The sequence below is a fragment of the Humulus lupulus genome, chromosome X (assembly GCF_963169125.1).
Source record: "Humulus lupulus chromosome X, drHumLupu1.1, whole genome shotgun sequence".
In the NCBI taxonomy this organism is placed as follows: domain Eukaryota; kingdom Viridiplantae; phylum Streptophyta; class Magnoliopsida; order Rosales; family Cannabaceae; genus Humulus; species Humulus lupulus.
Window position 1 is genome coordinate 94,865,627 of NC_084802.1, and position 24,783 is coordinate 94,890,409.

Here is a 24,783-nt window from a genome sequence, read left to right on the forward strand (position 1 = left end):
TGGCACTTCTTATTGTGGCTGTAACTCTTCATCTTGGGTTCTCCCACCATTTCATCAAAGAATTGCATTTTTGTGCTAAGTTTTTCCATCTATCTTGAGTTCATAAACATCTTATTTTTCTCTGCCCATTGTTTTCTCTGCTGCCCATTCATCATGAAAATCCAATCTCCAAATTTCATGGCTCCTCCATCTCAGCCAATTAATCTCATAAATTTGTTTCAGCTTCATGAGAGCCCTCTACCAACCAACTATCACAAAGTCAGCCACATCTCAGAACAAAGTTTGTCACTTCTCAAAACAACTTCGACATGTTTTACAGCAGCTACAACCACATACAATTGAGGCAAACATCAGTATAATGTGTCATCAAGGTTTTTCTTCTCACATATTTACTGCATCCGCCAACAAAGGTCTTTGGATAGTGGATTCAGGGGCTTCCGACCACATGACGAGTGATTTACAAGTCTTCACCACCTTCAAACAATGTGCTCATTGCCCCACAGTCGGAATTGCCGATGGATCCCTCTCAAAAGTGATGGGGAGTGGTTTTGTAAAATTATAAGATGATCTTCTCCTTTCATCTATTCTATTTGTCCCTAAATTAAGTTGCAATCTTCTCTCAATAAGCAAACTCACAAGAGACTTGAATTGTGTGACTAAATTCTATCTAAATTTTTGTGAATTTCAGGTTGTGGGCTTGGCAAAGGTGATTGGCAGTGCTGAAATGCATGATGGACTCTATATTCTCAAGGATTCTCCTAAAAGTAAACAAGTTCACAAATCAAGTTGTGGTAACTATTTAAATTCAATTTCTCATTTTGTGTCTATTTCGAATGTCAATCTTATCATGTTGTGGCATTTTCGATTTGGACATCCAAATTTTGGTTATCTTGAAAAACTCTTTCCTCAGTTATTTATCCACAAACGACCAAAATTATTTCACTGTGAAGCCTGTCAACTTGCTAAACACACTCGAAACTCTTATCCCAATTTTTCTTACAAACCTTCATAACTTTTTTCACTGACACACAGTGATATTTGGGGACTCTCACGGGTAACAAATATCAATAGATCTAGATGGCTCGTATCCTTAATCGATGGTTACATTAGGACAACATGGACATTTCTCATGAAAGAAAAATCAGTAACTGTTTCTATCTTTCAAAATTTCCATTCCATGATTCAAAATCAATTCAACCAAAAAATCCAAATTCTGAAAACTGACAATGGGAAGAAATATTTTAACTCTATTCTTGGTCCATACTTGTTAGAGCAAGGGATTGTTCATATTAGTTCATGTGTTGATACTCCACTGCAAAATGAGGTGGCTGAGAGAAAAAACAGACATCTTCTTGAAGTTTCTAGGTCAATCATGTTTTCAAATAATGTTCCGAAACAGTTTTGGGGGGAAGCCGTACTCACAACCACCTATCTCATAAATCGTATGCCTAGCCGAGTACTACAATTCAAAACCCCAAGAAATCTGTTACTCGCAACATTCCCTCATATCTCAAGTCTTTCACTCAAAGTCTTCGGCTGTACTGCCTTTGTCCATATTTATGATCACAAAAGAACAAAGCTTAATCCAAAGTCTCACAAATGTCTCTTTATCGGCTATTCCAGCACTCAAAAGGGATACAAATGTTTCTCCCCAGTTACAAAGAGGGTTTATAACACTATGGATGTCACCTTTTTTGAATACCAATCTTTCTTTCCCAAACCTGGTATTCAGGGGGAGCATTCAAAGGAATATCAGCTTTGGGAAACTCTTCATTATCACCAGGCTGCATTTCTTCAACCCAATGTCTTCACACATGAACATCATCAAATGGCTCAACCCCTACTTGTGTTGTCATAGTCAACTGGTTCTCCCTTGCCTTCTTCTTTGCCTATCCAACCAAATCTCAGTCCAGAAAATACATCCAGCCCATCCTCCTCACTTCCTATAGTCAGTCTGACCTCATTTTCCGCCGATGAAAATCCAAACACTCTCTCAAATGTACTGCCACTTCAAACTCAAGCACAATTTGATATAGATAACAAAGAATTTCGTGTTTATAGTAGGAGAAAAGCTGGGAATATAGAGGTCAACATGCAAGACAAGGACTGTTCAAACACTCAACCAAGCTCTTGCGACTTTGAAAATCATGAAGGTATGGATTCTATGACTCATGAGTTAGTTTCTCCTACTATTGATGATACTGACTTGCCTATTTCTCTCCAAAAGGGTGTCAGAACTTGTACTAATCACCCAACAGAGAAATATGTTGCCTATGGGAAACTAACACCTATGTACCGAGCCTTTGTCTCTCCCCTTGATCTTATTCAGATTCCTACAGACATTTATGAAGCCTTGAACGATCCTAAATGGAAGATTGCAGTCGATGAAGAAATCAATGCTCTTGAGAAAAATGGTACTTGGGTTCTCACTGAGTTACCTCAAGGAAAGCGGACAGTTGGTTGTAAGTGGATTTTCACCGTCAAGTATAACTCAGATGGGAGTATCAACAGATTCAAGGCTCGGTTGGTCGCGAAAGGGTTCACTCAATCATATGGTGTTGACTATGAAGAGACCTTTGCTCCCGTCGCCAAGCTTAATACAATAAGAGTTTTGTTATCACTTGCTGTAAATTGTGATTGACCCTTATATCAGTTGGATGTAAAAAATGCCTTCTTGAATGAGGAACTCAAAGAAGAAGTCTATATGGAAATTCCACCAGGAATGAAAAAATACTCCAGTGGTCGAGTAGTGTGCAAACTTCTCAAATCTCTTTATGGCTTGAAACAGTCACCTCAGGCATGGTTTGATAGATTTGCAAAGACAGTTATTAAACATGAATATACTCAAAGCCAGGCTGATCATACCCTGTTTGTTAAGTTCTCTTCAACAGGGAAGCTGACAATTCTCATTGTCTATGTGGATGACATAATCCTAACTGGAGATGATTCATGCGAAATTTTAGATCTCAAAAGACTTCTTGCCTCAGAGTTTGAAATTAAAGATTTAGGACCCCTCAAATACTTTCTTGGAATGGAAGTAGCCCGGTCCAAAGATGTAATTGTTATATCTCAAAGAAAGTATATTCTAGACCTTTTAAAAGAAATTGGAATGATTGGGGTAAGCCTGTTGATACTTTAATGGATCCAAACTTGAAAGCAATTCGAAGTGAGGATTCAACTCTAGTAGAGAGGGGGAGTTATCAAAGATTATTGGGGAAACTAATCTATCTCTCTTATACTAGACCTGATATCGCTTTCTCTGTCAGCGTGGTAAGCCAACATATGCACAATCCTTTTGAGGAACATTTGGAAGCAGTTCGTCGTATTCTAAGATATTTAAAAATGACACCAGGTGTTGGTTTGCACTTCAGAAAACACAACAATCGAGACTTAGAAGTCTACACAGATTCTAGTTGGGCTGGAGAGTTGACCGACAGACGATCAACTAGTAGTTATTGCACCTATGTATGGGTGTTGCGTAAATTTAAGCAATTAAAATGTGCAAGTATACACAGTCGGCAACGAGTAATATAGTAGTAAGTGAGTATCGTCTCCACAGGGATTTCAAATTAAGCAAATGCAAAACCAACTAAATAACAATTTAAAAGTAAAAGAAAAAGGAATTATGAGAATGAATGTAATATGGATCTGAAATTAAATGGTTGCAATTAATTCTAATTAAATATAGCTAAGATGTCAGCAAAATTTAATTCGAGAAAAATGTCTATGGACTAATGGATCTGAATGGCTATTTCCCCTTATGTTGATCTGTCCAGTTGTTATAGTAATTGTTCAGCAATTATGCGTAGAGTTAACAGATTTCTAAATAAGCCAGTGAGATTTTTCCAAAACCCACTGAGGTAAGTCCACAACGTAATTCAATACATTCCTATATTAAACCAGGTTGTAAAACAAGCAATTACACACCAAATCTCAGGTTATACAAGGTAGCAAAATATTCCTATTTCACTCACTAAGAACTACCTAAACATGGTATTCCTCTTGTATCATTCAAGTTAACTCCACTAGATAGATTCTTCCCAAAATCAGATCTAGCTAATTAAATTGTTAGTCATGGCCAGTAATTAACAATCATTTAACATTCATCTCACTTGAATGAACAAAGGCAAATTACTAAACTCATGCATTTCATTAATAAGTCATAACATAGGGTTCATAGCCATCCAAATCTCAAAATGATTAGTTCATGTCTAAACTGAAAATTACAATCCCATGTAAAATTAGTTCATCCATGGTAACAACAGTTCACAGATTAATCTAAACAAGAGTATACACTACAAAAGAGGGAATGTAGAAGAAAGAGAGAGTAGTAAAGTCTTGTGCTAAAACCCTCTTCCTTCCTAGCCGTGAGCTTCTTTGATCTTTCCCTTCTGTGTATCTCTCTTTTTCTCTGTACTCTTCTTGCTGAAAATGATAGTCATACACGTACTGTGTCCTCTAACCTTCTATTTTGGCTGTCCTCTTCTTCTTAGGGTACTTTCCTTTTCACCTTACCCGAATTAGAAAGCCCATTTCCATCTTTGGTCCATTACTCCTTGCCACCTCAGCCAGCTGACTTAATTCTTTAAATGGGTGCCACATAGGCGTTGAGATCAGTAAATAAATGCAGCTGGTTTTTGTCCACGTCAGTCTTCATTTTCCAGATTTGCTAACATTTTGGCCTACAGCATTCGAGCAACAATTCCAACTTTTTGTCCCCTTTTTCTTTTGATTCCCTTGGCGAGTTTAAGGTTCCTTTCCTAGATAACAAAACACACATATTTACGTAAATATTTACAATTACTACCAACAAATCACAAGACTCTTGAATTGACACACTAATTAGAAAATAAAGGTAAAAACTAAACAAACTTACAATTAACAACACCCTCATCACTCTTTTCAACCAAAAGCAAGTTCAAAGTTCATAAAAATAACTCTAAATCATAGAGTTATCAATGGGGTAATTTAGTCACTTGGCGAAGCAAAAAGCAATCTGTGGTCTCAAGGAGTAGTGTAGTCAGAATATCTTGCTTTGACCTTAGGTATATGTGAAGGAATGTGGCTCAAAAGGCTAATGAATTGAGTTGAGAATTGACTCTCCTGAGTCATTGAAGATGTACAGTGATAGTCAACTTGCAATCAACATTGCTAAGAATCCAGTTCACCGTGATAAAACTAAACATGTTGAAATCAACTGACACTTCATTTTTGAGAAAGTAAATTCAAAGGTTATTGAGCTCAACTACATTCCCACAAAGAAACAGATTGCCGACATCCTAACAAAGACCCTACCAAGAACGAGTTTTGAAGAATTTAATTCAAAGCTGGGTTTGTATAACATATACAACACAGCTTGAGGGGGAGTAGAAATAGTGTTAGCATGTGTAAATATCTAGGGTGTCTTGTACAGCTAAGCATAGGTTGTAATATTGTACAGCTAAGCATGGGTTGTAATATTTATTTATTTCTTTTTTAGCTATCTTGTACATTGTAATTTGCCTATATATTGGCCTTTCTATTCTTCAATAAAATCAGATTAGAAGAATTAATCCCAAAACAACTACAAGAGGATGGTTATCTGGCATATGAAGTCCGAAATTGACAATTAGCTTAATATACTGTATGAAATGCTATGAATCTTGTCAGGAAAAAAATATATTTGGTGTCTTCCATTGCTAGAACAGTTGTTTAATCCAATACTTAATTCTAAATAGCTGGTGTCATTGGGGCTTATTAACTACATTTGATACAATTATTTATTTTAGATGTGCTTAATTTGCAACAGGTTGAGTCTGACAACAAGGTAGTACCAGTTTATTCCTTGGATGCAGAATTTTCCAAACCTTTGTGGGTTTTTGGGATAAATTCTTATGAGCTTATTTCGGGCCATGAAGGAAAAAGCTTGATTGCTTGCAGCTACAGGTGACATGTGAAGCCGTGCTACAGTGTTAGCCATTGTTGTGCTTTATTTATGTATGTATTTATCTTGGTTTTGTCTGTAACTCATTTGGAGCAATTTATTCATTTTTGCAGGCAGAAAGGGAGGTCATACCTTGGAATTTTGGATGAAGTTCAGAGCACCATATCTTTGCTTGATATTCCTTTCACCGATATAGAAAACATCGTACTGACAAATACCTTATACCATGTCACTGGTGAAATATATTTATTACGTTTAATGACCTTGTGTAAGAATGGTACATTATTTTTTTATATCTCAACTGCCTTTTCAGACTTCAACTAAGGATTGCTTGTATGTGGAGGGAGCATCTGAAAATTACCCTTCATCTGTTGCTAAGGTGCAGAGTCAACTTAATATTTAGATAGTCATCACAATTTATTAACTTTAATTAGCCACAAATACTTACCAACAACATTAATTTGAATAATGTCTTTTCACATTAACTTGAATAGCAACGAATACTGCCCTTTCAGGTGACCTTAGACGAGCCAAAGTCTAAAGCAGTTGAATTCAAGATTATTTGGTCCTCATCGCCTGATTGTTTAAAATACGGGTCTTATTTCAGTCTACCTGAATTTATTGAATTTCCAACAGAAGTTCCTGGTCAAATTGCCTACGCATATTTTTACCCGCCGTCTAATCCTAGTTACCAAGCTGGTCAGGAAGAAAAGCCTCCACTGCTATTGAAAAGCCATGGTATGTTTGTGTGTCAGAGATTATATCATTTCTTCTATGAACTCTAATTCTGCCAAAAAGATTGGTGATCTTTTCAAACTAAAAGGGAACATGAGTTCCAGTGGAAGGAAACTTAGACCTGGGATCTGAGAACTTTGTGAAGGCCATTGATGTGTGTGGGCAAGTCCTTGGGGCTTTTCAAGAAGAATAGGGCTTTGGGTTGTCTATCAGTTTCTTTCTTTTTTAAATAAGAAACGAAACATATATAATCAGAATATCATTAAATGGATAAGTCCTTTAAGTTGATAGTACTAATGAATAACCTGCTGGTTGAATGTGCCAATTTAGAGAATATTGAGCCTTATTATTTTTATACTTCAGAAAATTTATTAATTTTATCACGTCAAGGTCATTTGTCTTTTGACAATTTAGTAAACTGTCTTATATGGTAAAAGTGTGGTTTAGTGACTGCAGAGTCAAAGTATACTTATGTGAAATTTTTTGAAGGTTTAATAAGCATTTGTTTATGCCACCAATACTGAAACTTGGAGAATTCTTTTATCTCCAGGGAAAAAAATAAAAGTTATTAGCAAAGTTTACTGATGAGGTGGGTTAGACATTTTTCTTTTTCTTTTTCAGATAGGATTGTTTGTAGTTGTGAGAAGTGCTAAATGACCGAAAGGCATTCTTCTTGTTCTTTGCACTCTTGCTTTCTGTCAATTGTTATGAGTGATTGAATGAGTTTTCCAATAACTATGGCTGTAGGGAATCAGTTATAACATTCTTGTTCCTTAAATTATTTCAGGAGGTCCCACAGCTGAATCACATGCAATGTTGAATTTGAATATTCAGTATTGGACAAGTCGTGGATGGGCTTTTGTCGATGTTAATTATGGTGGAAGCACTGGTTCGTTCTTACCTTTTTCTGTAATTTCTGACCAGAGTCTGTTGTTTTGTCTGTATCTATGTATTTTCAAATATTGGATCACTTTACAAATGTTGTCTCTTCAGTTGTAGTTGTTTTGGCAAAATAGAAGAAACATTTTTAACTTCCATCTCTTTTATCTAATTGTATTGTTTTTCAGGTTATGGCAGGGAATATCGAGAACGGCTGTTGAAGAAATGGGGAATTGTTGATGTCAATGACTGTTGTAGTTGTGCTAAATTTTTGGTAAACAATTTCTGATTCTGGTATACATCAAATATGGATGTGTTGACCCTACTCAAGTTGTGTTGATTATCTATTTTATATAGGTGGATACTGGAAAGGTAGATGGGGAGAGGCTATGTATTACTGGGGGCTCTGCAGGTGGTTACACAACCTTAGCTGCTCTTGCATTCAAAAGCACATTTAAGGCGGGAGCTTCATTGTATGGTGTAAGTGCCTGTTCCTCAACTCTGATCTCGTTTCTACCAGTTTTTTCGTTAATGAATGGTAACAAACCTTACCTAATATTCCATCTATTGCTATGAATTTCAAAGAAAAGTGGCCTTTGGGCTATCTTCTTACCATTACAAGGTTGATATCTTATCCATCTTCTCGTACATGAAAAGATTCCTAAATTAAAATTGGAATAGTTATTTTCTGAGAAATGGTTGTGTTTTAGACCAAAATATGAAAAAGATTGGACCAGGATCACTGAAGTCTAATATGGAAATAACTAAATCACACAGCATTGTACTGTATATCTATGCATCAATATGCAAATACTTCTCATCAAATGGAAAATTACTAAATATGATTCCTTAGTTTTAGAATCACACTATGAGCATTAAGGAATCACAAATCAGATTTAACAACAACAATTAATGCTCATCTAACAACCAAGATCACATAGTATTTAGGGTATTAATTGCCCAACAATAAACATACCTCCTAAGCTTGACATTGAATCTCCAATGGTCATCCTTGAGCACTATAAATCTATCAAAACAACAATAATACCCAAGATCAAATGCAAAATGCAAGAGAGAGCTTATGGAGAGCAAACCCTTACCAAAAACCACCTTACCACCCAACTTCACATATACACTATATGTATCATATGCCTTTCTACCCTAAGGGGTATATTGGGCTCATATTATTAGAGAAGGTGGACTATGGTTTAGTGGGCACCAACCTATAGTCATTAGGGTGCTACCATGTGCCTCAAATGTAATTAGTAAGTGTTAACCATCCCATTATGGTTATTAACAATTAGTAGGCACTCCAAATTAATGGTTGTGATTATGGAATTATGTTTGTGATCATATTAGTCCATATAACAATTCTAATATTCTCACACTTAGACAATATAATCAAACCACCACAATATTGTCCATCACACAAAGACAGTCAAATAAATCATAATGATAGGATACATATATCACACATGATTCGGCCTTGAAGACATTCAAATACAATAACAACCATTAAACCAAACATGCATGTAGTACAACAATTGAGACTGTGCATTCGTCTCCTTTTGTACCTGTCACTTCGCCAAACAACAATAAGAAGTGACTGCAAATATCATTATGCATGTTTCATAAATACAAGTCATAAGCAATCCGTACAAAATACTAGCATGTTCAATACACAAAATAGCAAACTCCCTCTGAACTCAACAATCTAGGCTCCTAGTAATCCCATGCGGGTGACGTGTTCTGCAAACACACATATAGGTAAGCCCTTTGTAAGTGGATTTGCTATTGCTAACATGCTAGTGGTAGGTGTGTACTCAATGATAACGAGGGATTCAACAACTTTCTCTTTAACGAAATAGTACTTTATATCAATATGCTTTGAGTGAGAAGTACTTTGAGTGTTCTTAGAGAAAGCTACAGCTGCGTAGTTGTCACAGTATAATTTCAGCAGCCTCGAAATAGTCTACAACACCCAATGCTGAAATGAAGTTCTGCAACCATATTGCTTGACAAGTAGCCTCATAGTACGTCATATACTGTAATGTCTTGCTAATTAGGGTTCGTTACCAAGTGTGTTTAAAATTAGTCCTGGACTCGCTAAACGAGTCATTTGAACTAAAACATATGATTAAGCCACTAAGGGTTCAAGTATTTAAAATTTTGGTCAAGACATAAACATTTGCATTAAACAAAACTTTAGTCTTTACATGGGCTCCCAAAATACAAGTTTAAAAGTTGGTTACAACCCAAAGATTACAAAATAAGCCGGCCTAAGCGGCGTCCAACCCTAGCTCCCCTGTGGTGCCTCGGTCGTGGCGGTCGAGCGGACTGCATATGTACACATCACCGCTATCGCTCTCCAACTCATGGCTGGCCAAGTTTCTCATTACCCTTACCTGCACCACAAAACACCCGTGAGCCAAAAGACTCAGCAAGAAAACATATTCAGAAGTTCACAAACTATAACAACATGCTTAACAGTAATAACTCGAACCAAGCATACACATTATACAAATGAGTGACCATAGGGTCACACAAGTGCGTGTCGCACTCCTGTTTGTTCATACAGCATTTGAGCCAGTCAAGTGCATAAGGCACTCCCGGGGTGGCTTAGCCATAACAGCCTGCGCTCAATGCACATAACGCTGATCACGACTTATAAGTCGAGCCTTACAGAATTTCGACTTATAAGTCAAGCCTTGGGAACCCTCGACTTATAAGCCGAGTCCCCTTTTAACTAGAAATACCCTTGACTAGCAGGTCAAGCTTTAATAAGATACAATAGACAGATTCTCGATTAATAAACCGAGCTTCCTAGCTAGAACAACATCCACATAATACATTCATCATACATGCAGATACAATGTACTACAGTATACTAAGCAGGTATGCACAAACACAATTATAATCATGTAATAGGCTTGCTAAGCCTAATATCAGATTAACCTACACTAGAAGGGGTGTTAGACACACGGGTCAAGGGTAGGCTGAGTCATTTGGGGTGGTGAGCTGGTTGTTAGTTTGTTGGAGGGTATTTTGGGTACTGTGTAGGCCTTTTAGTGCCTTGGGGAGCTATTGTTTTGGTTATGCAAGAATTGAGATAATTCTCTGCATCATGGAGAGTTCTCTCTCCCTTTTCGTAAGAGAATTGGTCTCTTTAAATACCTCAATAAAGCTTCCAAGATTAATTCCATTTTTGCTACTGTTTTATTGATTTTCCTTCTGTTCATTCTCTATTATTGAGTATTAGTGCTGTTGCTGTGAATTAACTGAACCAAGTCCCATCATTTGATATAAGAGCCAAGTTTGCGGTGAATGCCGGTGACTACGCGATTGGAAACGAGAGTGGATGGAGTAGAATCGGCACTGTCCAACGTTCAAAGTCAGCTTAATGACCATGGAGCTGTACTTAAGGATCATGGGGTGGAGCTTGGGTCCATGAAAGAAGTTCTAGATCGTTTGGTTACTGCACAAAGCAAAGTTGTTGATGAACTCGCCTCCCTCCGAGAAGAGTCAACCGAATTTCAGGGCTCCGGTCGTCGTCTTCAGGGTGACAGGTCCACCGCTACTGGTGGAGGTGGATCCAATGGAAGAGTGGCTGAGGTTGTCCTAGAACCCAGCAAGGGCACTTACGTATCGTCCCCAACCTCTTCAACACACACGACTCCGATCAGTACAAGCTCCAAGTCGCCATCTTCTACGGCGACTTCTTCGGTCTACCGCCGGTTAACGAAAATTGAGATACAAGAGAAGAAACGTCGTGGCGTGTGTTTCAAGTGCGATGGGCGCCGAACTCGTGGACATGAATGCACACAAGCTGAAGTACAAGTCATCATCATCTAGGAAGAGTCAATGGAGGACCCGCCCCTTGACCTTATCGCTGATGCCCTCGGAATTACAGATCCGACAGAAGCTGCCAAAGCTCACATGGTAGAAGTGTCCTTGAATGCTGTGGTGGGGTTAACCTCTCCAAAAACCATGAAAATTCTGGGTTCTATTCATGGTCAAGAGGTGGTGGTTCTTGTGGATTGCGGGCGACACAATTTTATTACCACTAAATTAGCTCAGAAATTGGCTCTTCCCATGTCCACAACGGAGGCTTATGGAGTTCAAATGGGCAGTGGTCAAGCAGTAAAATGGGAAGGGGTTTGTCGATCGGTTCCTTTGGTGCTTCAAGAATTTGTTGACAGTTAGAGAAATAGAGTATTAGTGATTTGATCATTTGGGTTTCCTAGGGGTATAGGAATCGTTTCCTATTCTGTATTTAATGTAGTGATACTTGTATAGCCTATATATAGTTCTAGCCATCAGTTGTATAAAGGTGTATCAGAAATAAAATATAAAAAATAGTGATTATTTCTCACCATTTCATTATGGCATCAGAGCTGTAAGGCTTGATCTCCTCTCTTTGCCGATCTCCATTTTTTCTGGTAGTTTCCTCAGCTCTCAGGCAACATTCAAGTTGATTCAGGCGAAGTTGTTTTTCTTCAGCACTCCCAGTCTCATCTTTCTGCCTTCTCCGATTGTCCCTGTCCTGTCCGACAACTTTTTTAGGGCTTCGGTAATGTTTGCAGCTCCAGCGACATCCTCGGCAATCCTCCTGACCAGTGTTGCCCTCTGTTAGTCGCTCCCATCCGTAGTCCCAAGTTTCTCCTCTCATTCAGCATCTGCCTCTTCGTTCCTTCAGACTAAAGCCCCTTCGTTCCTCTCAGTCTGTCTCACTTCCTTCTGAGGCCCAAGTTGTTGTTCCAAGTCCAAGTTTTTTTTTCCAATTGTTCCAGGCCCAATTTTTTTGTTTTGCTCACTGTTCAATTTTTTTTCTCTCTGTCTCTAACCTAGTATTTTTTTTTTCAGAAATTGTTCAGCTAATTATTTCCAACATGTCAAACAATGAAAAAAATTCATCCCCAACTAGTGGGCTTATCCAAACTCAGGCCCATAATTAGTCCACCATTACCTCTATGAAGTCTAGGCCCACAATCCCTAATCCATCTTCGTTTAAAGCCAAGTTTGTTACCAACTCTCATAGTACCTCGACTACACAATCTAGTAATTTTCTTTCTACTTTCCAAACACCATGGATAATCGATTCCGGCGCAACTGATCATATGACAGGTTTATCTCACCTATTTGATTCTTATTATCCATGTTCCACTAAATCTAGTGTCAAAATCGCAGATGGCTCTTACTCTCCTATTGTAGGAGTTGGCACCATTACATTGTCTGCTGATTTACATCTTAAATTGATTCTTTATGTGCCTTCCTTGAAATGCAATTTAATCTCTGTCTATATGTTAACTACTGATAATCATTGCCTTGCTAAATTTGTGTCAAATTCTTGTCACTTTCAGGATCTATCATCGGGGAGAACGATTGGCAGTGCTAGGATTCGTGACAGACTTCATTTCTTTGATGGACAGTTTCAAAAAAAAGAACAAGTTTGTTTGGATTCAAGTTCTAGTTCTAATTCCTATGTTTCAAAATCTGATTTCACTTCTCGTACAATTATGTTATAGCACCGTTGACTTGCGCATCTAAGTTTTTCATATTTAAAACAATTATTCCCATCTTTGTTTATTCATAAGAAGGTGGCTGAATTTCAATGTGACATTTGTCAATTTGCCAAACATACACGTGCTTTGTTTCCTTCAAAGATGTATGCACCCTCAAGTCCTTTCTCTCTTGTTCACAGTGATATATGGGGGCCCTCCAAGGTCACTACTTCTCATGGTAAGCGTTGGTTTATTACGTTTATTGATGATCACGCCCGTATCACTTGGGTTTATCTGCTTAAACATAAGTCGGAAACATGTCAAGTTTTTCAAAACTTTCATCATATGATCCTAACCCAATTTCAAGCCTCTATCAGAGTTCTTCTTACTGACAATGGTACTGAATATTTTAATACCACTCTCGGTCCCTACCTTCTCCAAAAAGGGATTGTTCATCAAAGTTCGTGTGTAAACACTCCCCAGAAGAACGTGGTTGCTGAACGGAAAAATCGTCACCTCTTAAAAGTAGCCCGTGCTCTTATGTTCACTACGCATGTTCCAAAATACCTTTGGGGCGATGCTGTCCTCACTGCTACTTATCTCATTAATCGTCTTCCCAGTCGACCCTTTCAGTTCAAAACACCATATTCTATTTTGCATACTTTGTATCCTCATGTGTCCACAGATACTCTGCCTGTTAGTCATTTGGCATAATTCCTGCTAATCTCAATTTATCTCATATAATTCCAAATAATCTATCGACCAAGATATCAATCGATTAATTCCTGTTACTCTATAATTCCCGGTAATTTACTAAATTACCAAAATACCCCTAAGCTCACCCTGAGCCGGGTATTTTATCCCGTTGTGACTTTTCCGCTAACCAGCTCTCTAGGATTGTCTCGTGCCGAGTAACTTAAATATATCTACATAATAATGTGGTCGCAATCATATAACACACATTTACAATTATACCCTCTTTGGGTCAAAATTACGAAAATGTCATTCTAATAAGAAACGGGCTCACATGCATAATTTAATACACCTAAACTTGCAAGCATAATCATACCATAATACAATTCTCATAATTCACACAATAACATGCTTATAACATATAAGCACTCTATTAATTCAATTATTGCCTCCCGGCTCCCTAATCCAGACGCTAAGTCATATTAGGGAATTTGGGGTGTTACATATACTGTTTCCATTGTAGAGGAAGCTGAGTGTCTGCTTGACACTTTTCCACAAAACAACTCCTCCACCCATCATATAGCCTGAAGTGGACTTTTTATCATTCTGCATAATTGGCGTTACTGAACCTACTATATCAAGAGTGTCAGCTCGTTGGTAAGTCAGCATATGATCCTTAGTGCCTTGAAGATACCTCGTGACTTTCTTAGCCGCTTTCCGGTGACAGTCTAGGATCACTCAAGTATCTACCCAACACGTTGACAGCAAAAGCAATATTACGGCGTGTGCATACTTGAGCATACATCATGCTGCCTACAAGTGATGCATAACGAACAATTTTCATTTCATCTCTCTTTATCATTGGACATTGAGTTTTTGAGAACTTGTCACCCTTCACTATCGGTGCCTTTCCAGTGACAGTCCAGGATCACTAAAGTATCTACCCAACACGCCAACAGCAAAAACAATATTACGGCGTGTGCATACTTGAGCATACATCAGGCTGAACATAAGTGATGCATAAGGAACAATTTTCATTTCATCTCTCTTTATCATTTTGTGGACATTGAGTTTTTGAGAACTTGTCACCCTTCACTATCGCTGACTTCCTAGGAGAACAAGAATGCATATTGAATCTTTTCAAGATTCGATCAGTACAAGTCTTCTGAGACAAAGGAAGAATGCCATTAGCCTTATCCCGAAGAATCCGAATCCCAAGCACATAGGGAGCCTCGCCAAGATCCTTCATATCAAAGTTTCTGAACAACAATTGTTTTGTCTTACTTAGACAATAGGTCAGAGTTATTAGATGCAAGCAGGATGTCATCAATATACAATACCTGAAAAATAAAGCTGCTCCCATTGATCTACTACATTGATCTACTACATTCTTCTTGAAGCCATTTGCGGTGACAATCATATCAAACTTGAGATACCACTGCCTTGATGCTTGTTTAAGCGCATAGATAGACTTCTTGAGCTTACAAATCATGTGTTCTTTGCCAGACATCTCAAAACCAACAAGTTGAGTTATGTAAACATCTTCAAACAGATCTTCATTCAAGAAGGCAGTCCTCACATCCATTTGATTGAGTTCTATATCAAAATGAGCCATTATAGCAATAATGATTTGCAACGAATCTTTGGTAGAAATAGGCGAGAAGGTTTTTTTGAAATTAATACATTCTCTCTAGCTATAGTCTTTGGCCACAAGTCTAGCCTTATACCTTTCCACTTGGCCATTCGAGTTACGTTTGATCTTATACACCCATTTGCATCCAATGGGTCTCCAGCCTTTGGGTAGTTCAACTAGCTCCCAAACTTCATTTTGTGACATAGAACTCAACTCATCTTTCATTGCATCCATCCACATCACAGATTGAGGACTATTCATGGCTTCTCAATAAGTGACTGGCTCAGAAGTGTCCCATATCAAACTCATGTTCTTGTAAATAGACAAGATAGTCATCAAGAATAACAGGTTTGTGGGCTCTCTGTGATCTCCTCACCACAACTTCATCATCCACAACATCAGGATTTTCATCTTGTGCTTGATTCTAAGGTTCATCATGAGTTTCTACTAGAATCTGTTCAATCACGAGGTCATCAGTAGGAGCGGAAGCAACTGGTATATGGATTAAAATGCGTTCTTCCCTAAAAACAATTTCTCTTGACCCCTGACTTGAACCAAATTCATCTTCAAAATAAATAACTCTTTGATTTTATAAATCTGGTGGTGTGAGATGGGCCATAAAATCTAGAACCCTTTGATCCAATGGTGTAGCCTACAAAATAGCCACTAATGATTTTTGGATCAAGTTTCTTAGATTGTGGATTGTAGGGCCTCCCTTTTGCTTTGCACCCCAAACATGAAAATGACGCAAGCTTGGTTTCTTACTTGACCATAGCTCATAAGGCGTCTTTGAGACAGACTTGTTGGGTACTTGATTCAAGATATAAGCTGTAGTCTTTAATGCCTCATCCTATTAAAGTTCTGGCAAACTAGAATGAATCAACATACATCGCACCATGTCAAGAAGAGTGCGATTTCTCCTTTCAGCGATTTCATTCTGTTGGGGTGTTCTTGGTATTGTATATCTTGCATCAATGCTACATTCCTGTAAGTATCTAGCAAAATGCTCGGGGTTCCTTCCATTTTCATCATAATGCCCATAATACTCTCCACCTCTGTCAGAATTAATTGCCTTGATCTTCTTTCCCTTTTGAAGCTCAACATTCGTCTTAAAAATCTTAAATGCATCCAAATATTTAGACTTTTCACGAATGAGCTCTACATGGCCATAGTGGGAACAATCATCAATAAAGATGATGAATTATTTATAACCACCCACATAGCACGTAGAATAAATGGTCCACAAATATCAGTGTGAATCAATTCCAACAATCAAGTGCACTTATCTGTTTTATTCTTCCTAACGTTAGCAGTTAACTTTCATTTAATGCAATCAACACTGACAGTGAAATCTGAAAAAATCTAGATCTTGAAGTACCCCATCTTTGACCAACCTCTCCATTCTGTCTTTACTGATATGACCTAAACGTTTGTGCCACAACATAGAAGATTTCAAATCTAATCTTGCACATTTAGAATGAATAGTATTAAGACAAGAATCAGAAGCAAAATGAGCAACATTATGCAAAACAAGTTTATATAAATTTCCATATAAAGTTCCATTTCCAACCAAAAGAGATTCACGATACAAAGTAAGTTTTCTAGTTCCAAAATGAAGACTATAACCTAGTCTACCCAAAATAGATACTAAAATCAAATTCATTCGAATAGAGGGTATGTAAGCAACGTCCTGTGTAGACAGATATGTTAAGGAAATCAAAATTAGAATAAAATCAAATCAGCTATAGTTTACGTATAATTTTATGTACTTTCCTTGTTTTTATGATTTTGTTGATTTGGTATTTATTTCAATTATTCTATACAGCCATATAAATATATACTATTCTTTTCACAATAAAATAAGGGAATTATATTCTTCATAGTTTTTTTAGATGGTATCAATGCTAGAGTAGTTCAGCATTGGATTTTTTTTTCAATCTTCTTTCTGCCCTTTTCTCAGAAAAAAAAAAAATTGTTCACGATGGTATTGTTCACGCGCGGTACTGTTCACAATTTTTTTTCTCCTTTTCTGACCAGCAACTTCTTGTCGATTTCTGGTAGTTTTTGGGCTCCATCTGCTAAATTCTCTGTTGCACCCGTGCTAGTCATCTACTCCAACATGTCTCATGCGGTGTTAGTTTTTTTTTGAAGATACTCCATATTATTCGCCCCCCTTGCTTCAGGGGGAGCATCATTCTCGGTGGTTGTGGGACACCCTAGAGTTAGAGTTACCATTGAATCAACCTACTCCAACTCCTCCGTCTTGTCCTAATATTTTAATTGTCCATGTTTCTACTCCAACTCCTCTGCCTTGTCCTAATATTTCAGTTGTCCTTGTTTCTACTCTTCCCTATGATTCTGTCGTTCATATTTCTACTCCAGTTCCTTCTGATCTTACTCTAGACAACAAATATTAACTAGTCATAGAAACAAGGAAAAGTCTTCCTACGTGTCTACACTAAAAGAAATGCCTTTCAAAGAAATAACCAAGTCATGAATCCTCACCACAATCTAGAGCCCGATCTGGTGATAGAACCTCCATCATTAAATGTGTCAGGTAACCACCATTCAAATTCTGAATTTGATCTAGATGTCCCTATTGCATTGAGAAAATGGTCTAGGTCTTGTACCCAACATCCTATCTCCAAGTTTATTTCTTATTCTAATTTGTCATCTTCATTCAAAGCTTTCACTTCCAGTTTGTCAAGTGTTCTTAATCCCAGGAATATTGAAAAAGCTCTTGATGTTCCCGAATGGAAAACAACTGTTCTTGAAGAGATGAAATTTGTTAAACAAAATAACATTAAACAAAATAGCACTTCGAGCCTAGTGGAACTGCCACACGATAAAAGCATTGTAGGGTGCAAATGGGTGTTCACTATCAAGTATAAATCCAATGGCTCTATCGAGCGATAAAAATACGTTTGGTGGCCAAGGGATTTACACAAACCAATGAAATTGACTACATTGAAACCATTGCTCCAGATGCCAAGCTCAACACCTTTAGAGTTTTACTCTCACTAGCAGCAAACTTAGATTGGGAATTACATTAGCTTGATGTAAAAAATACATTTTTAAATGGTGATCTTGAAGAGGAGGTCTACATGAGTCAACCCCTAGGTTTTGAAGAAACTCTCAATAAGAATAGTGTTTGCAGGCTCAACAAGTCACTCTATGGCTTAAAGCATTCTCCTCGAGCTTGGTTTGATTGTTTTTCAAAGGTGGTCAAGAATCTTGGGTACATACAAGGACAAACTGATCATACTCTATTATGCACTCTGAGAAAGGAAAAGTGACCATCTTTTATGTCGATGATATTATTGTTATTGGTGATATCGAAGAGATGATTCTGATCAAGAAAACGATGGCAAGGGAATTTGAGGTTAAGGACCTTGGTGCATTAAAGTATTTTCTGGGTATGGAGTTTGCAAGGAGCAAAAAGGGTACTTTCATGTCTTAGAGAAAATACACTCTCGACATCTTGAAAGAAACAGGAATGCTAGGAAGCAAGCCTAGTAAAACACTTATTGAACTTGGGAACAAAACAAAAATGTTGAAGGAGATCCAATTGACAAAGGAAGATACCAGCAGCTGGTTGGCAAGCTTATCTATCTTTCACACACTCGACCAGACATTGCCTTCGCAGTAAGTCTTGTAAGTCAGTATATGCATAGTCCTTGTCAAGGAATGTTGTCTATAGAATTTTGAGATACTTGAAGCAAACACCAAGGAAATGACTTTAAAAAAATATGAGTGAACGAAAGGTAGAAGTGTTCACAGATGCCGATTGAGCTGGTTCAATCGATGATAGAAAGTCCACCTCTGGTTATTGTACTCTCCTATGGGGTAACTTGGTAACTTGGCAAAGTATAAAGCAGTTTGTTGTTGTAAGAAGCAAAGTACAGGGCTATGGCTCATGGAGTGTGTGAAACCATTTGGATAAAAAGACTACTTGAAGATAAAGTATGAAGATTTCATTCAACTATTTTGTGACAATAAATCCACCGTCAGTATTGCTTATAATCTCGTTCACCACGATAGAACAAAGCATGTAGATGTGGATCGTCACTTCATTAAAGAAAAAATCGATGGAGGAATTATCTGTATCAAGTATGTGCCTACTACTACTAATCAACAATTTCTTGACAAACTTACAAAGGGATTAATAGAGCAAGTGTTTAATTTCTTATTAGACAAGCTTGGACTCATTAATATCTATAGTCAAACTTGAGTGGGAGTATAGACAGAAATGTTAAGGAAATCAAAATTAGAATAAAATCAAAACAAAATGATTTGATTATAGCTGTAGTATACGTATAATTTTATATACTTTCCTTCTTTATATGATTTAGTTGATTTGGTATTTATTTCATTTATTCTGTACAACCCTACAAATGTATACTGTTATCTAAGGTGAAAAGAATTGTATTCTCTTACTTTTCATTAAAAAAAATGATACATATTTATATACAAACTAATATAGCTATCTTAGGAAACTATGTCAATTAGGATCTCTACAATTAATCTAATTGATAACTAATTGACAACTATATACATGTTGTAACACTCCCCCTCAAGCTGGAGCATAAATATTAATCACGCCTAGCTTGTTACAAAGATAATCAACCCCAACCCCATTCAACGCTTTTGTGAAGAGATCCCCTAATTGTTCTCCTGTCTTCACATATCCAGTAGAAATCAAACCTTGCTGAATTTTCTCACGGACAAAATGACAATCAATTTCAATATGCTTAGTTCGCTCGTGGAATACAGAATTGGATGCAATATGAAGGGCAGCTTGATTATCACACCATAATTTTGCGGGTACTGAAGTTTTAAGACCTACTTCAGTCGAGAGTTGATAAATCCATATTATCTCGCACACAGATTGGGCCATAACTTTATATTCTGATTCTGCACTGGATCTTGACACAACATTCTGCTTCTTACTCTTCCAAGAAACCAAATTTCCGCCAACGAAAACACAATAACCTGAAGTGGATCTTCTATCCATTTTGGAACCTGCCCAATCTGCATTTGAAAAACATTCAATATGAGAGTGATCATGATTTGCATATAAGATACCTCGTTCTGGTGCTCCCTTCAAATAACACAAAATTTGCTCTAATGCTGCCCAATGATGAATTGTTGGGGATGTCATAAACTGACTGACAACATTGACTGAATATGCAATATCTGGACGAGTCACAGTAAGGTAATTCAGTTTTCCAACCAACCTTCTATATCTCTCAGAATCCTCGAATAGTCTCCATCTTTTGTAAGGTGCATGTTCGGCGTCATTGGAGCACTACAAGGCTTTGCTCCCAATTTTCCTGTCTCAGTTAACAAGTCAAGAACATACTTTCTCTGAGATAGAAAAATACATTTCTTACTCCTTGTGACTTCAACACCCAAGAAATACTTTAGCATCCCCATGTCCTTTGTATGAAACTGTGTGTGAAGAAAAGACTTGAGAGATAAGATTCCCACAGTATCACTTCCAGTAATCACAATATCATCCACATACACAACTAACAAAATGATACCAAATTCTGATTGTTTGTGGAACACAGAATGATCTAACTTACTTTTCATCATGCCAAAATTTTCAACAGCCTGACTAAATTTACCAAACCAAGCCCGGGGACTCTGTTTCAAACCATACAAAGACTTTCAAAGACGACAAACTCGGCCATACTCCCCCTGAGCAACAAAATCAGGAGGTTGCTCCATATACACCTCCTCCTGAAGATCACTATGAAGAAACGCATTCTTTATATCAAATTGATGCAAAGGCCAGTGATGAGTTGCTGCCATTGAAATGAACAATCGAACAAATGTCAATTTTGCAACCGGGGAAAAAGTGTCAGAATAATCCACTCCATAAGTTTGAGCATAGCCCTTAGCGACAAGATGAGCTTTCAATCGAGCAACTGACCCATCTGGATTAACCTTAACGGCAAATACCTATTTGCATCCAATAGTCCGTTTCCCTGAAGGTAAATCGACCAAATTCCAAGTATCATTGTCATCTAAAGCATTCATCTCCTCTATCAGCATTATGCCAACCAGGATGAGATATGGCTTCACGAACCGTTTTAGGAATAGGGATAGAATCAAGGGAAGCAATAAAAGAACAAGATAAAAATGACAAGTGATTATAAGAAACAAAAGAAGAAATAGGGTAAGTGCACTGACGTTTACCTTTGCGCAAGGCAATAGGAAGATCATTTTGGACCGGATATGATGACGAAGGAGCATGTGCAGGACATGAATCAGGAGGTGGACGCCTAGAGTAGACATGCGTAATAGGAGGCCTGATTGGAGCTGTGTTTGTGGCTGAGACGGGATCAAAAGATGTGATAGAGTATACCAACAAATCATCATCCTCCCCCTGACTAGTAGAAATAGGTGTGGATGGAAAGTAAGGTGTGTCTTCCATGAAGGTAACATCAATTGAGACGAGATATTTGTTAAGACTGGGACAATAACACCTATACCCTTTCTGAAGACGAGAATAACCAAGGAATACACATTTTAATGACTTTGGATCTAATTTAGTGACTTGCGGACGAACATCTCGAACGAAACAAGTACTACCAAATATCTTAAGATTAATTGGAAACAATGACTTATTGGGAAAAAGGACCTTATAAGGAATCTCACCATTAAGAACAGAAGATGGCATGCGATTAATGAGAAAACATACTGTAGAAATGGCATTGGCCAAAAAGAGTTTAGGAACATTCATTTGAAATAAGAGGGCTCGTGCAGTTTCAAGAAGATGTTTATTTTTACATTCTGCGACGCCATTTTGAGATGCAGTATCAACACAAGAAGTTTCATGAAGCATACCATTCTGAACCATATATGAGTGAAATAAATGTGATGTATATTCTTTGGCATTATTACTTCGCAAAGTACGAATAGAAACATTGAATTGAGTTTTGATCTCAGCATAAAATGCACAAAATATAGAAAACAACCCAGAACAATTTTTCATTAAGAATAACTCAGTTACACGAGAATAATCATCCACAAAAGTAACAAAATATTTGAATCCAGGTTTAGACAAAATAGGTGAAGGACCCCAAACATTAGAATGAACTAATTCAAAAAGGACACTAGCACGTTTATTAATTCTAGGACTCGAACTAAGGCGATGGTGTTTGGCAAATTGACACGACTCACAATCTAACGAAGGCACCTTACTATACTGAGGACAAAGCTTCTTGAGCAAAGGAAGAGATGGGTGACCCAATCGACAATGAGCCTCGAAAGCGGAAGTGACACTAGAGCAAGCAATAGAAGTTGTTGGCAGTGGGTCAAGAACATAGAGGACTCCAGACTCGTGTCCTTTACCAATAATATTTTTTGTCATAAGATCCTGAAATAAACAATAATCGGGAAAAAATGAGATGCAACAGTTAAGATTACGAGTGAGTTGACTGACAGAAAGCAAATTAAAGGATAAATTAGATAAATGTAAGACAGAGGACAAAGAAAGCAAAGGGGTAGGATTGATAGTGCCAGATCCACGAACACAAGATGACGACCCGTCAGCTAATGTAACGGTATGAGTGGAAACATGTGATTGAAAAGTGGAAAAAAGATTAGAATTACCTGTCATATGATATGTGGCACCAGAATCAATGATCCATTTGGAGGATGAGGAAAAAAGACATGCATTGGATTTATCTGAATCAGCAATAGCAGTGACAAAAGAAGATGAAGGCTTGAGTGATTCCTGATACTGTGAGAACTTGGCAAATTCATCGGCAGAAATAAGAATTGATTTTTCAAAGGTATCATCAGTAGAGGCAACGTTGGCTAAGTGTTTTTGCTGATTTTTGTGTTGAAGCTTTCGACACTCAAACTTCGTATGGCCTGTCTTTTTACAGTAGTTGCACATAATGGTTCCAGAGTTCGACGTTCAAGTTTCAAATCTGTGCGAGCCACCTCCCTTGTTGCCAGTATGATTATTTGATCTCCCAGGAGCACAAGTATTATTCCGACTGACTAAAGCACCACTAACTGGAACATGTGGAGGACTTTCTGTGCTTAAAAGGCGACTAAAGACATCTTGGAGAGAGGAGATTTCAGAACCGGAGAGGATTTGTGACTTAGCAGACTCAAAATCAGACGAAAGGCTAGCCAAAAAACTCATAATAGCCATCTTCTCCTGTTGGCTTTGTTGAACCTTCACATCAGGACTAAAAGGCAGCAACATATTAAGCTCCTCATACGTCTTCTTGAACGTCATAAAATAGTTTATGAGGGACTGGTCTTGTTTGTCCACACGGTAAAAGGCTTTGCAAACTTCATACATGCGGGAGAGATTCCCTTTTTCAGAATACAAAAATTCTAAATAATCCATTAGTTCTTTAACAAACTCACAATGATTGATCAAGCTAATTACCTCACCATCAATGGAATTTCGAATCTGAAGGAATAAGCGAGCATCCTCCCTGAGCCATGCCTATCTCAAATCACCTTTGTCCTTAGGAGGATCATCAGTCAAATGGTCATCTTTGTTGATACTTCGTAAATAAAGCCGAATAGTCTTACTCCTGTCCAAATAATTTGAACCATTCAGTTTATGGTCCGTGATTTTAGACATCACAGGAACCACATCAGACACCACGAATTGTCTTAGCCATAACCTCAAAGCAAATATGGAGAAAACAAGTAAACAAAACCAAGAAAAGGAAATTTCTAAACACAAGATCTGAACAAAAACAGATATGAAAATGACCGGAGAAGAACACAAACTGGGCAGAAAAGTGCCGAGAAGGACGTGGGGCCCAATCAGAGTCGAAAGCACGGCGGCTGAACGGCGCACGCGCTGGCACGTGGGGGACTGGGCAGCAGGCTACGGCGGCGCGTGGGCTCCACTCGCGGCGTTTCTGGATCTCGGATGGCGGGGTCTGGTTGGTCGGCGGCTGGGCAGTCCTTCTGTGCTGGTGGTGAGAACAAAAGAACACTCTAAATAGGGTTTCCGAAATAGGAACCCTAAAAATGAAAGAAAATTAAACCCTAATTGCAAACCCCAATTTGTAATGAACTCTAATTTCGAATTTCGAATCACAAACCCAGAACCTGGCTCTTCTCTCTTCTCTGATACCATGTTATCTAAGGTGAAAAGAATTGTATTATCTTACTTTTCATTGAAAAAAATGATACATATTTATATACAAACTAGTATAGCTATCTTAGGAAACTATGTCAATTAAGATCTCTACAATTAATCTAATTGATAACTAATTGACAACTATATACATGCTGTAACATATACTATTCTTCTCATAACAAAATAAGAGAATTATTTTCTTCATAGTTTTTTTAGATCTTGCAACTCCAAAATGTGTCTTTTATTCAACTGGATTCTAATTGTCCCCAAAAATTCAGCTTGGACTTTT

General features: G+C 37.7%; 1 protein-coding gene across 1 annotated transcript in view; it reads left to right on the forward strand.

Annotated features, from left to right (window-relative positions):
• LOC133805232 (uncharacterized) overlaps positions 1–24,783 on the forward strand; it is a 53,499-nt gene that overhangs the window by 22,641 nt on the left and 6,075 nt on the right. The window contains exons 8-14 of the mRNA XM_062243356.1: positions 5,789–5,925; positions 6,037–6,127; positions 6,237–6,302; positions 6,439–6,661; positions 7,446–7,547; positions 7,726–7,811; positions 7,895–8,017. Coding sequence (XP_062099340.1) covers positions 5,789–5,925; positions 6,037–6,127; positions 6,237–6,302; positions 6,439–6,661; positions 7,446–7,547; positions 7,726–7,811; positions 7,895–8,017 — 828 coding nt within the window. The remainder of the gene's footprint in view (positions 1–5,788; positions 5,926–6,036; positions 6,128–6,236; positions 6,303–6,438; positions 6,662–7,445; positions 7,548–7,725; positions 7,812–7,894; positions 8,018–24,783) is intronic.